The sequence below is a fragment of the Candoia aspera genome, chromosome 5 (assembly GCF_035149785.1).
Source record: "Candoia aspera isolate rCanAsp1 chromosome 5, rCanAsp1.hap2, whole genome shotgun sequence".
NCBI classification, from domain to species: domain Eukaryota; kingdom Metazoa; phylum Chordata; class Lepidosauria; order Squamata; family Boidae; genus Candoia; species Candoia aspera.
In genome coordinates, this window is record NC_086157.1 from 38,249,918 (window position 1) to 38,266,054 (window position 16,137).

Genomic DNA, 16,137 nt, shown 5'->3' on the forward strand with positions numbered 1-16,137 from the left:
CCCAGAAAAAGATGGTAGGACTATGCCACTTCAAGGCTGCAAGGGACGGTAGGATTGTGCCCTTCAGACTATACAGAAGCTTAATCCTTCAAGGAGTGGATTTCTCTTTGCAGAATGTTTTGCTTGCGAGATCTTTGGCATCTCCTCACCTGGGAGGGAGAAGAGTTTGTGCCAGGCTACATCAAATCCTACACTTTCTTGTCAGTCTCAAATGGTTGAAAAACCATTGGGATAAGCCAGCTGAGACCCTGACATAGTCACTTTCAGTCAGGGGTTTAACTCTGGGGAATTGGAGCCCTTGTACCACTTACCCTGAAAATAGAGCAGGGAAAACTGGTTGGAACATCCCAAAAGGAACTTTTACCAATCTGGTTGCTAGTCTCTTTAAGTAAGGAAACAACTGATCTATCCATTCCAAGGTTACCCCAGCTGTCCTGGCTGGTTCTGGCAAATACCTGTGCGATCTCCAACTGCTTTATGAATCGCTTTAAGCTTCTTTCATTTTTTCATTCTTTCTTTCTTGGGGTGAGTCTCAGTTGTTGCACACACGTAGGATCCGCCAGTTGTGCAATATCTGGATAAGAGAAAAGAAAGGAAATCCCGTTCCGTTTAGAAATCCCACATTCCTAAGGACTAGAAACCCCAAAGGCTTCTCTCAGCGATTGCCTAACCGCTAGACGGTCAGAAGCAGCCCTGAATATGAATGAACTCCTCGAGCCTATCTTGGCTCGAGCCGTGGGCGGGTGGCAACGGCACCCGCCCCGGATCTCTTTTAAGATCAAGCGGCGCTCCCGTTGCGCCCACCCGAATTAAGATTCGCCGCCCCCTCCCTGGCCCCCTGCCTGCCGCCCGCCTCGCCACTCCTGCGCTTGGCAGGGACCTCCCCGCGTAGGCAAGGACAGCCGAGGCGATGTTGACGAGGCAGGGGCTGGCTGCCTCCTCCAGAACTGTCGTCGCGGAGCCCGCCGAGCCCAGCAGCCTCACCGCGAAGCGCAGGCGGCGCTGACGCCGGGAGGGGCCGCTGCCGCTGCCGAGGGAAGCGGAGCCGGGGCTCCCCGCGCCCTGCTCCCAACTCCCACCCCTCCCGTCCCTTTTCCTTAGGCGGACCGGATCCGCAAGCCAGCCACCCGCGTATTTGTTAGTCGGCCGGGGACCCGCTGGCGCCTCTCTGATGGTGCGCGACCCCGCGCAGCCCGCGTCCCTGGCAGACCCAGCGCCTGGCCTGCGGCCCGGGGAGGTCCAAAGGAGGCGCCCCGCTCTGGGCTTCGGGACTTCTCCCGTTCTGCCCCGCGCCGCCTGATGTGTTTTCTGCAGGTGCCTCCGCCGTCTCCTTCTCCTTCACCTTCTGGGACGAGCCCACCCCCCAAGGGACCTGGCTGAGGCAACTCCCTGGGCCACGCAGGGCGGCGTCATTCCCTCAGGCAAGTGACTGTCGCGGGGGGAGAGCGCGGGACAGGGAGAAAGACGGGCTAGAGCGCCTCGGACCACCTGTCAGAACCTGCGGAAGATCCTGGCGCCCGTTTGGATCGGAGCATCTTGCCTTGGAAGGGCGCTACCCGTTTTGGAGACGCGGGCTGAAAAAGCGGGATTTCTCTTGCACATTACAAGAGGGGGGGAAAGCAAAGCGAGATATACAAATCCGTTCTCTTCTCCACCCAGCCGACTCTGAACCTTCAGCAACGTTTCCTGCAGGGTTGCTGCACTTTCCTCCGGCTTCTCTCGGCTGCTCGGATCATGTCCGCTAAGCTTCTGGTGGTCTGCTTCCTCCTGTCCGTATTCCAAGCCTGGTAAGTGCCACTGGGGCATTTGTCACCTGCTAATATCTCCTCTCTCTTGGTGTAAAAAAAATCCCCCAAAACAGTACCTTGCAGTTAACAGATTCGTCTACCCCACCCCCAGCCCCCTCTCCATTTCACTTGATGCTTTGCAGGACCACGAAAAAAACTTGGTATCCCGGTAAAAGCGCAGTGAGATGGACCAGGTGCAGTGGTGGACGCGCAGTGAAATTGATTAGATACCTAGTAGAAGCTCAGCGAAATTGACTTGGATGTTCACGTTGTAACTGAGTACAGCTGCGCCCCCTGCTCTTCGCCGCCCGTGTTCCCCAGGTCCGGGGAGGGAACTCGCAAAAAACATCGGCCTTGGTTCTTCGGGCCCTTGGCTTCCCACCCACTCCTTGAATTCCTCTCCCTCTTCTGCGGAAAGTTTTTCTCTTGACTTCATTTGCTAAAGAACCTGAAGTGAGCTTTCATTCCCTCCCGCCCGCCTGCCCGCCTGCCCGCCTGCCTCTTCTGAAGCCCGTGTGGTTGTCCTATTGTCGGAAACGAGCCTCGGGGGAGAATTGCCAGACCCGGACGCGTTGATAGGACTCCAGTGTTGGCGACAGGCTCGCTGGTTGCCTTCCTGTATAGTGGGATCCAAGGGTGACGTTCATTCGAAGCGAGCGTCCTTCTCTATTTGGCCGGTCAGGATTTCAGAAAGGCTAGCAAGAGAAGCGACGACGGCGGTTACTGGGTAGACCTGCAAATAAAGGAACAGTAACCCTAAATTAAATGAAAGAAATCGTCCCCAAGAAGCCAGGGGAGGTAGGAACGCGGTGAAAGCAATTGGCTTTATTAACCGTGTTGGTGTCTCCACAACTGATTTTGGAATGTCTCCAGAGGCTCATCTCCTTGGGGTGGATCAAAGCGATTGCCTTGAATAGTATTTTGTAAGAGGAGATCATCCAACCAGATAGCTTTCTTTCAGAATTTACGCCATAATGCCACTGTACCAAACATCTACAGTCGCCGTGTCAGTCATGAAAACCACCCCTGGCGGTTCAGATCCGTTTGCGACTTTGGTGTTGCTCGGTTTTCTTGGAATTCCATTGCGCAGTTTCCACTCCCTCCCCCTGCCCCCGTTTCCATTCTCAGGAGCAACTCTACATGAAACGGCAACTGGTAGACAGAATAGTGGTCAGCGTCTTGGCTGTATTTATTTGCCTGTCTTGGTAACTTGAGCAATGAACTGTTTATTTGGCGTGGCATCCACAGACTTCTAAGTCCTGCTAAGATTGTACCGCATCTCTTTCCGTGCTAATTTGCAACTCATGAAACACACATACGTGTGTGTGTGTGTGTACAACCCCAGCGCGCTGAATTGGTTGTACAGCTTTAAAGGAAGGCTTGAGACATTCCTGGCGGGTAGGGTTACAAGTGGCTGCTTTTGCTGAGCGCCAGGTGTTCTCTTTCATTCAGCTGCTGGGGAATGCTAGTTAGAAGGTGGTTTGCATTTGTGTCTTGCTTGGAGACTTCACAGAGGCATCTGTCTGGCCACTGTGGAATAGATCCCTGGACTAGAGAGATCCAAGTAGATTCTTCTCGCGTTCCATTTTAAAGCCATGCCTTAATCAACTCAAAAGGTCTTCCCGATCAGTGTGCAACACATAGCAGTGATTTTAATACAGCTTTTCTTTTCTTTCTTTTGAAAGGCAGATGGCAGGCTTCATCTTACCTTATTCCTTCAGTGACATACAGTATTTTTGAAAAGTGTAAAAATAAAGTATGGGCTTTTTTCCTTACTCCAAAGTTATTATTAGGAATAGCTATGTTTTCCTGTCCCTGCCTGTTCCCCCTCCCCTCCCCTGCTCTGGTATGAATGATAACTTGCACAGGAGGTGGAGTTAGGATGACAAGGAGGAAAGAGATAAACATTCCTGACCCCAAACATTATTTCTTGGGTAAATTCTAAACCCATGCTAATAGGTTGAAGGTTTTGTTTTTAATGTACAATTCATAGAAGGACCTCAAGGGAGATCCTGAGAGATGTAGCTTAGTCCTTAATTTCCCCTACTGCTCCAATGTCATCAGTGGGAGACTGGTGGGAGTGGGAGATAAGAATGATGAAGGGCATTTGCCTTGGGGACAAAGGCAAAACCCACATCTTCTCACTATCCATAATAGTTTACCTGTGTGTGTGTGTGTGTGTGCGTGTGTTGCAAGGAGGCAGGAAGATGCCTGAGTGCAAAATATTAGGCTTGTGCAGTTTGCCATGTTTATGTTATAGGCGTATGTTTGAGACTCCAGGTGAACATCAAATGAGGTAGATCCACCATATGGAAGATTCCAAGATTAGGAAATACTCAGAACTACTGGATCACAGAAGTGGTTGACAGAGCTAGTTCCTGGAAGAAACGGAGCAGGAAGATGGTTGCTGCAAAAGATTATCACAGTTATTCCTCTGGAAACTGTTATAGCAGATTTTCCACCCATAAGATCTTTCACATTCTGTACCAGGTACTGAAATGGACCAAGGTGACAAGCAGCCTATTCAATCATAGACTCAGGCAGGAGAAACAACAGCATTTTACATAGATGTGGTCAAGGCCACTCTTTCTTTAACTGTTCTCTTCCTCTTTAGGACTGATGTGTGCTCCATGTACCTAAATTCACTGAGCTTCCACAGGAAGCGAATGTAAGTACTCCAGACTGAAAAGGATGCGTGACCATTTAGCACACTTCCAGATTTTGCTATCTTCTATGCAAATTGGTGGAAGAGTTCTGCATTCCTAAGAGGGGAATAATCTGGTTCAAGATGCATTTCCTAATTGATTTTTTGCAAGCCACTTCCCTAATAAAACAAAACACCGTAAAGCACAAAGTGGAGAAACGGAGAAGTTCAGCAGAAGACCTCACACTGCAGATTGTGTGGGCTGCTTGGTGAGGCTATGTGAATAGCTATGCTCTTGGCTAACCTCTAGCTCCATGTGCATAACACGTTCTTGGGGATGAGAAGTGACACTATGCTTTGTGCAGTGTTCCCATGGCTAAGATGTGGCAATGCTCAAATCCTGGACTATTGATGCTGGTTTAAAAACTGGGTTCCTCCTGTTTGTTGCAGCTAGAAAGGAGTCTACATTGTTTCCAGGATGCTTCACCTTGCTGGTGCATCCAAGAATCCATCTTCTCTTCTGCTCCCATTTTCCTGGCTCCTAAGAGGTCTGGCAAGGAACCATGTTTGTATGATAAGTACATACATGAACTAAACCCAACTCCAGTGAATTAATGCCTGAAGTTTAAATGCACCAAGCCCCATTATATAAGGGGTCTGATGGACCAGACACATTACATTTTTGTCTGTCAAATACCCTGTTTTGCTCATTTGCAGATAATAAAGACTCCTTATTTTATTTTTTAAATTTTATTTAATTATTTTTTTGTCTTCCTATCAGTTGGAAATTCAGATTTTGCCAAACACTGAGTTTTCATTACAATGTAGGGGTGGGTGTGAAATTTGATCCATCTGAGTTTTGAAATGAAATCACCTGCTATGTATGTGGCAAATTTGGAGTGCAAGTACACTAAGAAATCTGCAGTTTTCCAAAATTACAGTATGATTTATAACAACACCACTCCAAATTAAGCACATGAGGAGAAACAGCATACAAACATTGATGTATTTGGGAAAGGAATGGAGAAAATGCTAATGCTAGAGAAAATTACACACAAACTTGTATATTTCTATTGGGAAACTTCAGTTGTATTCTAAGAAAAGTATGCATGAAATATGTACATTAAAAATACATATGAAAATGTGTATACATATTCAAACTTTTTCAGTAACTTTTATAACTGCAGGACTGAATAGAACAGGCTTCTCAACGCTTTGCCCCTGGAGGAACCTTTGAAACATTCTTCAGGCCTCAGGGAACCCCTGGACATTCAGGCTCAAATATAGGCCAGATGTTACAAAATTATTATATTTGTTTCATGGGTAGGCCTGTATATATGCATTAACAGTGTTCTTAAACTAAAAATAAAGAATGAAAAGTACCTCTTTAATGTGAAGTTGCCAGAATTTGAAATAATTTTTTAAATAAATCACGATCTCCCAGGGAGCCCCTAGTGACCTCTTGTGGAACCCTGGTTGAGAAACCCTGGAATAGAAGATGATGAATTCTGTGAAAATGAAATCAACAGAATCACCCATTCCTTTTGTGAGTGTGGCAAAGAGCTTGACCAGCTTTATGATATGGCCTAACACCCAAGTCATCTGAGACAGCGGGCACCATCCCTGCATTCTCTGGCAATGGCATCTACACTGTTGATCTTAATGAATGATCTTGATTCCTAGAATAATGACAATTTTTCCTCTGTATCTACCTCCCTCATATTCTGCTTATGTTTATAGTCTTTTCAGTCTTCTTGACTGAAAAGCCCTAATCATTTTTAAAAACTCTTCCAAGATATTCCATCTGCTGTTCAGTTTGCCCTTTTTTAGACCTTTTCTAGCTTTGTCCCATGCGGTGGGATGATTAGAGCTTTAAATGATAATCCAAATGCAGCCAAACCACATATTTGTATGAACGGAAGAAGTGACTAACCTTTTTATCTCCAACTCCTTCCCAATAATTTTGGAGACAAATGTTTCTTTTGTATCCCCACTGCACACTGAATTGAGATTTGCAGCTCACTATCCCAGCCTTGTGATCTCTTTCCTGCTGCGGGCCTTTCTGATTATCACCACAGGGGTTTCTTCCCAAAATTTACAGCATTTTGCACTGCATCAAATCTTATTTTGTTTAACCAGATAAGCCCTTTAGATCTGGTTCAGATATCCTGCTAAGATGGACTAACTTGGGTTGACTGGATTCAAATTGCAGGCTAAGATATAAATAGTGGTTTGCCACAATATAGACTTGGTTCAGCCAACAGACTCAGCCCAATACTAATCAAACCACATTAGGGGTTGGTGTAATGTGTGAAGTACCTTAGACATCCTTTGTATCTCTCTTGTTTTCACACTTCTGATTTTGATATAAATTAAATAATAATTGTTCCCTCATAATACACCCTGGAGAAGATGCTGATGCTAGGGAAAGTGGAAGGCAAAAGGAAGAGGGGCCGACCAAGGGCAAGACAGATGGATGATATTCTAGAGGTGATGGACTTGTCCTTGGGGGAGCTGGGGGTGGCGATGACTGACAGGAAGCTCTAGCGTGGGCTGGTCCATGAAATCACGAAGAGTCAGAAACGACTGAATGAAAAAACAACAACAATACAGATGATTAGAGATCTTCTTCACACCATCCAACTGGTAGTCTGGTTTCTGTTCTTTAATCAGCTACCAGGCCATAGAAGACTGATTCTCTTACCTGATGACTTTGGGATCCTGGTGAGGAATTATATTGCTAATTTGGGTGGTGGTGGTGGTTAATGAGCATTCTTTTGAGTCAGCACCTTGCCTGACTGAAGTCTGTAGTTTAGGTAGATAGCTCTATGGATCACATGCTGATTTCCATTCCTTGAAATAAATACAAGCTTCCCTTGCTTTATGCTAGGTTACATTTCCTGAAAATCTTGCATAAAATGAGACACTGAACCCATGGAAAAAACAGGGTGGCAGGTATCTCATTTTAAACCCAAATGCATTGGCTAATGTGCTCATAATTTTTAAAGCACTACATTGTTCAAACATGTTTTCTTTCTTCTCTTGTGTTCTATGGATGGTAAAAGCATTTCTCCACTTGTTCTATTGCATGCAGGTATCATAGTAGACAATGAGGCAGAATAGCACTACAAATTTTATTAGCATTCTTGGTTATGTTGCACACAGTAGATCTGCCCAGGTTAAAAGCTCATCCTAAGCCTGAGGATCCTTCACCTTTTGGGTAAGGTGATTGGACAAGATGCTGATGGTACAAAAGTAAAGGGGAGACAGGGACGCACAAGTAGAACCACTGCACAACCTTATGGTAAATGTGTGAGTGAAGACAGAAAAGGGGTTTTTTTGGAAAATGTTCAAGTGATTTTGGGGGGAAGAAGTCTTGGTACGTTTCCAGACCTTTGGCACAAATTGACCATGCTTCTATAATTTGCATAATAGAGGTATTTTTTTCACAGAAAGCAAATTCTTAGACAAAAATGATAGATTGCATAACAGTGATTTCACATAAAGCAAGGGAAACCTGTAGAGCACAACAGTGCTCTGAGAAAGAGAAAACAGTACAGTCTGCATGTGTTTGGACCTTTAAAATCCAACAGCAATTCTTAATTTTCCTGCTAGGCAAATACCTTCTTTAAGTCTGGGTGGAGAGCGCATGGTCTTCCAAATACTGTTAGATTCCAGTTCCCATCAGCCCCTTAGGACAGTAAATTGGGGTGGTGGTGATGACAGGAATTGTAAAACTGAAAGTAATCTCAATTCAATCAGAGAGTGTCTTGATCACAGCACAAGGTGCAAACTGATTTTTTTTTCTTTCCTCCTAAAACCAATGATGAAGATGAAAGTTGAGTTAATTCATTCTCTTGTCTCACCCACTCACATGTAATCTGACAATAGTCCATAGCCATTAAAGAAAACCTGAAATATTTGTTATGAACGCAGATATACTGTTAAAGCCCCCCTCCCACTATGCATGATTTGCAGTAGTCATTTCAACTGCCAATTTCTGTGCATTGTGGTGATTTTAAAGACTTGGTATTCGCTGTGCAGAAAGAGCCTGAGGAACGTGTTAAACATTTGACCCGGAGGGGATAGGAGCAGAAAAGTAAGGGTAAAAAGGGTGAAGAATGCGCATTTATTTTTAATTACTTAGGCTCTTTCCGGATGAGGGTATTACTCTGCAATTATCCTGCCTCCCTCGCAGAATTTTACAGGGAGAGAAACCAGACATTTGAGCCTTCTTTTCATAGCCGTCCTGTTATAAAGCTTGGTGTTTCTTCTTTTTTTCTTATCACAGACAACCCATTAAATAAGAAAAGACAAAACAGCAGCACAGTATCATTTGTTTTGGGGGTATTATGATGTGTCCTAGCATTACCTTATAAAAGATACTGCATGCATAGCTATTTCATTTTTATTGGTTAGTTGTTTAAAATATTTATAGACAGCCCCAATCAAAAAGACTCTGGCCAGCGTACAGGAGGGAAAAATAGCGATCTAATGAGAAGCCCCATAAAATAACATTGCACTCAGATGGCAGTCTACAATCACACTATTAGCCAATGCACTTCAGAGTGGGTATAATTCTACAGAAACAGGTTACCCCAACTAATAATCTGGCTGCCACGTTCTGTAACACTTGTAGCATCTGTGCCAACTTCAAAAAAATGCTCCCAAGGTGTGGTACTCCGGTCATAAGATGATCAGGGAATGAATCACCATTGCCTATATGATGTCTGGACTCACTGAAAATGTGCATGAATGATATGCAGCAATTGCACCATGTAAGGCTCATCAGCATACTGTAAGAATGGAAAGCCCAGAAGCAATGGATAATTGCGACTGGGTGCTCCACCCTCACACATTGTTGAGAATGAGGGAAGGATGAGAGACAGTGAAGGAACAATGGGCGAGAAGGGAAGAGCCAGCAACGGTCCCACCCACAACAGAAGATGCAGGAAGCCATCATCAAGTGAACTGTTGGCACAGAGGGAGGCCACCAAGAATGCTGAGAGGAAGGAAGGGCCGTGGAAAAGGCGGGAAGCTTAAAGAGGGAGGCGGGAGGAAGTAGAACCTAGTCGTGGCTTTAACAGAGTAAGATACAGATCTAATAAAGAACTCCAGATATCCCTCTTGGCTTGTGCTGTGAATTACCAGGCTTAGATCTTAAGATCGAATTTCTCACACATACACTCTTGGTTTTACAGACAAGGAATTCCTGTCAACACCTTTTCCTTCTTTGGTTGCTCCTGCTCTCTGTTGCTGGGTTTGTTAAAAGATCAAAAAAGTTAATTTTACATGGGATTCCCCACCCGCCAGTTTTGGACCTGACTGAAATTTCACAAGGTAATAGAAAGTGTTGGCTAGCTGGTGGCTAAGTAACTTCCAACTACACTGTCTCTTCTTTCTGAATCATAACCATTGCTTCAGTTGATCCAGACTCCAAGAACTTTCAGAATTGTGATTTCTACAGCATAGAATAAAGATTTGGTTGTGGATTCACCATGGATTTGCAGGGAAATCTGTCACAAGAAAACCAGAATGGTACCTAAACTTCAGGAATCTGGTACTTGAGAAGTGTTAGATTTGGATTTCACAACCATACTTGAAGGGTTTTCTTCTTTAAATAGCATGTTTTACTTCCAAATATTGTCAACTCTATTATATAAGGAGCCATACCCACCGGCATCTGCAGTGCTGACAGGAAGCATCAGATTGCCATTGCTTACATACCCAAAAGGATCAGAGAGTGTGGCAGGGTGCCATAATTTTGCTTTCACCATTCTGATGAACAGGCCCGCAACTAGGGTCTGTGTCACCCAGGGCAAACATGGATTCCGCATCCATTTTGGTGAGCCCCCCAGCGTTCATTTTGGTGCCCCCCCAGCGTGGCGCCCGGGGCACATGCCCTGCTTGTCCCCCCCCCTAGTTGCAGCCCTGCTGATGAAAGATATTGTAGATGCTGCTGTGCCCCTTCCCCTGTCTTATTCTGAGTGCCTCAGGTTTGATACTGATGGCATCACTGAATACAAGTAAGGATTCTCTGGGCCAATGTTGGCTCAGAATGCTGCTTTGCCTAGAACCGCTCAGCACCCAAGCCTGCTTATTTAAGTAGAATTGGAATGACTGCATCTGAATACAGATTGAATTTTTCTTGTATCCTCTAATAACTCATCCCAGCAAGAAAATAATTCAGTTATGTATCTTGACAAATCATGGGTGTCAGCATTTGAAATGAAACAAGTATAAGAAGACTTAGGAGTGAGCCAGTAAGGGCCATGAGAAACAAAGCACAGCTTCCTTCCACTTTTTTGTTGTTGTTGTTGTTCAAATATCCAAGATGTACTAAACAGTAGTTTGACCTAGGCAGCACTCACGTTCAATTGCTTGCTGGTGCAATATGTAAATTAAATTATGCTGTAGAAAACTCTCAAATTTAACGTGAGCTTGCTGAGAGGTAAGCAAAAAGGAGGAACAAATGAAATTAAGAAGACCAGGATTTTATGGTGATCTGCACAAATGAACCCAGAAGTTGTTCATGCTGCCTGTGAACAGTAAATCTGGGAAAGTTTAAGCTTATTAACACATCTTCTATACGTGAAATAAAATCAGATTACTCACACTTTCAAAAGAGCATGGGAAGCTACCTTATTCCAAACCAGACTTCCTAGTCCAATATTGTCTATTCTGACTGACAGTGGTTTTCCAGATCAGGGATGGGTGACATGCAATACTCTAAATGCTGCTGAACTTGTGTAGTAGTGAGGGATCGAGGAATTTCCAGTCCAAGAGCAATGTAAGATCTATACACTTCCTATCTAAGATCTTAAGCAAAGTAAAAATGTTATCCCATATTCAACTACCAGATTCTTTGAACTAAAAATAACAACTGAATTTGAGAACATCTACATTAAAGCATATGATCCCTCCCCAGCTGTGCGATGGAATGGTTTTGTCAAAACGTTCTTTATGTCTAGTCTAATATGCCACTCCCTATCTTCTTAAGGTAGTGTTGAATTAATTTAGCATTTTAAAATGGTAACACTTTAAAATTTCAAGTGGCAATCCAATGTTTCAGTGCTTAATAATCCACCTGCAAGTTGAAAATTTATATTGTAAAAAAAAAAGTTGAAAAAAGCCAACCAAACTTGAGTACATATACTGTAAGTTTACACTTCATGACACTGGAAGAAAGTTGAATTTGCTAAGCTGAGAAAGTTGGAATTTTATTCAATCACATGGTGCAAGAGCTCTACCCCAAAATTTTTGGCCAAGGCTTCTTTGCATGGAGGATATAAATAATTTAAAATGGGGAGAAATGATGACATTGTATAATTATACATCTAAATGTTTAATATTATTTCCAGATAAAAGAGGAATTAATGCTGTATTTGAAGTTTTCTAGAGTGGTCTTTTGTTCCTGGTTGCTACAAGTTAGGAAAAACGTAAATTAAGGCAACACATATAATTTTTTTTAATGACATTTATTTATTCCCAAATTCATGATCTTGTGACAAATACTGATGTAAAACTATGCAATTATTTTTTATAAGAGCTCTGTTTAGCCTCTCAACTTTTATAACAAGTGCTCTGTTTAGCCTTTAACCTACCAGAAAAGGCATGGGTTTGACAAACTAACTTTTTTTTTAACCTAATAAGAAAAACACATTTATGGGAAGGATAGCTTGCTCAGCTCTTATTGTTGTACTGCATATAATTTATGTGATTTATATTGTTTTAAATTGCAGTTCAAGAAAGGTGGAAGAGGATGACTTTGAAGATTTCACAACAAACCAAAAATGGGTAATGTCTCCAAAAACCCATGACACTGATGTGACACTGTTGTTAAACAAGTTGCTGAGAGAATATGATAAAAAGCTACGGCCAGATATTGGAAGTAAGTGCTTTTTTCCCAATTTCTATAAAGAAGACTATGAATACTTACATATCTAATTGCAGATGGTTATTCTCATTATAATGATCAACCGTCATGATCTGAAATGTGCATTTATTGGTGAAGTTTTGCTTCAGTCTGACCAGACCTAGTATGATAGTATAAAGATCAAGCTTCAAGAATCACAATAAAGTGATACGCATTTAAATATAAACTTATTTATTATTATATAATTATATAATTATTTATTCATCCATACGTATATTGTAAATTTTCATTTCAACTTCACCTACAGAATACTTCAAAAGTAGGTTGTTATGATTGAAAATATGTTGGAAAAAAAAGATCATGAAAATAAGCAGAGAATTTAGCAACTTTTTCTGAATGTAAGATGAAGATGCTAAGAAGAACTCTCAGGAGAGCATCTGGTAGTTCTCTGTGGTTGTGGGGAAAATAGGAGGAGGAAGTAGTATTAGGTATGTTCTCCACCTTGAGTTATTTATAAAAAAAAAAAAAGGCCTTCCAGTGGGGACATGGCGGACTGAACAGCTGTGCTCGCGGGTTCAGCAGGCAGAACTGACAACGCGGCAGTTTTTGGGCTTAGGCAGGTTTTTCCTGAAGCCCAGGAGTGTTCTTCCGGAAAAAGGAAAACACCTGGAATCACCAAATCTGTCCTCTGGATGGCTGCTTGCAGCCAGAAGATCGCAAACGGTGTTCATGCTCAACTGGTAAGAACACTTACCATGGTGACATCACGATTTCCAAGTTGTACTGTAGCCTTACAGAGACACTAAGACCGGCCACCCCATTTCTAAATCACCCAATTTATATCTCTTAAGTACACGTACCCAAGAGAGGCTTCCTACAGCAAGGAGAAGCGACTTCTCTTGGTGCTTATCGTTATTTTTGGGTTCAATTTTTTTAAAAAAATCTTTTAAAGTTTTGGACTTTGTTTTTCTTCCAAATATTAAGGAGGATTGAGAGTAAATAATTGTTGTATTATCAAGTATAAAAGGTAAAGGTTTCCCTTGACGTAAAGTCCAGTCGAATCCGACTCTAGGGGGCGGTGCTCATCTCCGTTTCTAAGCCTTTGAGCCGGCATTGTCATAGACACTTCCGGGTCATGTGGCCAGCATGACGACTCGGAACGCCGTTACCTTCCCGCCGAAGCGGTACCTATTGATCTACTCACATTTGCATGTTTTCGAACTGCTAGGTGAGCAGGAGCTGGGATTAACAACGGGAGCTCACCCCGCCGTGCGGTTTCGAACCGCCGACCTTCCGATCAGCAGCTCAGCGGTTTAACCCGCAGCGCCACCGCGTCCCTATTATCAAGTATAATGGCAGACAATTTATATGTTTTTTAGTTTGATCTTTATTATAGTAGACAGGAAAGTATAAAATAGTAGGAAGGAAATAATTAAATAAATGTTATCTTTGGCAGGGAAGTTGATTAACAGGTGTATGTGTGTGTGCATGTATACACACACATATATAAAATAATATATCTATTCTTTTACTATAAGGGGAGGAAACAACTATATTTAGTGATTTTTGTAATGTGCCAATGGAATGATTTATAGAAATGATGTGATTTTGGTTTACTATAGAGTAAGGGATTGATTATGGAAAATTTTTGTATATCCTTGCTATTAAAAGTTGGAACTTACCTCTTTTTGTAATTTTAAAAATAAATTCTCTTGTGTTTCCATACTTTTTTAGTTTTTTCCTTTTCTTCTTTGTAGTTTTTTGTTTTTCTTTTATCTTTGCTTGAAACTTAATAAAATTCTTATTAAAAATAATAAAGGTGGGATAAAAAATCTAAAAAAAAAGTTGATGGAGTCCATTTTCCATCATCCTGGACATTAACCATTCATCCTACAGCTGATGCGGTTGAAGTCCAGTAATATTTGGAAGGCCAGAGATGGCCCACACCTGGTAGAGATATGTAAAACAGAGAGTTGTGAGTAGACAGTTGATACAGATAGTTTTTTAAAAGGCTTATTAATTGAATGAGGCTGGTAGTGGTTAAAAATTGAAGTGCAATTAATCCACAATATTTATTGTCATGGATTAGAAATGGGCATTAATGCAAAGCTCCTTTAAAAAGAGTTCGGCAAATTTGCAGAAGGTAGAGATTTGTCTGCAAGTATTAACCATGATAATTAAGAATGGCATTTGGTTTTAGAAGTAATATATCTGTGTGACAAAGTACGCTGAAGCAAAGCTTCTTTGCCTTCTGTACCTCTAGGGAGGTAGCCATATTAGTCAAAAGGAGCAAAAAGAATAACAGGCTTGGGAGACCTTAAACAGTCAGGATTATTACGATTTAAGCATTTGTGGGCTGATAGCATTTACTCCATCAGATGCAGGATGTGTTACCCTCTGTTGACAGAAGCAATTGCAGAGATATAAAAATATATATAAACAAAAGACAGTAAGATGCATAAAATATGGGGCAATTATATATGTGAAAGTGAAGATATGCAAGGCAACCATTGCAAATGTTTTTCAAAAAAGTTTTGATTGGAGCATTGAGTTATTTGTTCTTCACTAATTTTTCCTACCAGCACAATCCCTCCCTATCCAAGACATACTGTATCCTCCTGCTTCATTTGCTCTGATTAGTTGATTATAAAGATCAATCTTTTCAATCTTTGGGAAGTTATCTCTTTGCAAGTCCACTCTGATCCTGATCTGGCAACCTGGCAAGGATAACAATGTGGTTTCCTGAAACACTTTGGTTAAACAAAACTGGGTTTATTATGCCCAAGAAAGAACAGCTTTAAAACCTTTTCCACTAATAAGAAAAAAAGAGAGAGATTAACACAGCTTTCCACTGAACTGTCTTCTTCTTACAGACTCTTGCTAGTAGAAATGTATTTGTTCACTTCTAGCCAACGGTTGACTTATCAGACGGTGTGCTGCAGTCATAAAGACACAGGACCCAGACCTCGAAAAAGACCCCAATGCCAGCTATGTCCCAGATGTCTTCTAAGTTTAACACTTTATGCATCTAATGAAGTTGGTGATTGTTAATGGATGGACTTAGGACAAAAGCCAAAGCTTTTTCTTCTAAAGAAATAGGATGGTGTAAACGTGTTTTAAAAAATAGGAAAGAAAACCAAACATTAATGGACTCATGAGAAATGGATATATTTAGTATCGCTCTTAGGCTACAACAACTCTCCCATCAAAGTAATGGCTTGTCCCCATTCTCTAAGCTTTCAAAAACGGAATTAGGAATCAATTTATTGAGCTTGACCTTTTAAATTCCTTTAGATTGTTTTCACATTTTTAAAGGCTTTTATTATTGTTTTCTATGGCTTTGCCCAGCATACTATTCACTGCTTTGGAGAAAAGGTGGCACAGAACCATTATTAATAAATAAAACTGATAAAGAAGTAAAGAGGAAAATGTCTGGTAAAGATGAAAACTAGAATTCTAGCAAGAGCAGTGTAGTCAGGTTGCAAATATTCCTCTAGCAGTACAGCAATTAGATACGAAGCATGCTGACATTGTTCTCAGATAACCAAATTGATACGGGGCCAAATAACAAGTTTTAAACGGAAGAGTCCAGGGAAGCTATTATTTATCAAGAACGGAGAAAACTGGAACAAATTCAGTGACTCTGAAGCTTAATGTGATTTTTTGGCTTTAATTTAGCTCAAAGTGAAATGAGCTATTTATTGCTGAAGAGCAATCAGTGATGTTTGTATCTGCATGTTTTTGTGTGTGCGTGTATGAAACCATGGTGGGGAAGGGCTAGATTATTATCTGTGTATGAGAAAGAATTGGATGCTAGATATATAATGTCA

The 16,137-nt window shown here is 41.9% G+C and overlaps 1 protein-coding gene across 1 annotated transcript in view; it reads left to right on the plus strand.

Moving 5' to 3' along the window:
- Nucleotides 1-747: 747 nt before the first annotated feature.
- The window catches only part of GABRG3 (gamma-aminobutyric acid type A receptor subunit gamma3), a 343,475-nt gene continuing 328,085 nt past the window's right edge, over nucleotides 748-16,137 (plus strand). The window contains exons 1-2 of the mRNA XM_063305008.1: nucleotides 748-1,787; nucleotides 12,174-12,322. Of these exons, the coding sequence (XP_063161078.1) occupies nucleotides 1,735-1,787; nucleotides 12,174-12,322 (202 nt within the window). The 5' untranslated portion in view covers nucleotides 748-1,734. The remainder of the gene's footprint in view (nucleotides 1,788-12,173; nucleotides 12,323-16,137) is intronic.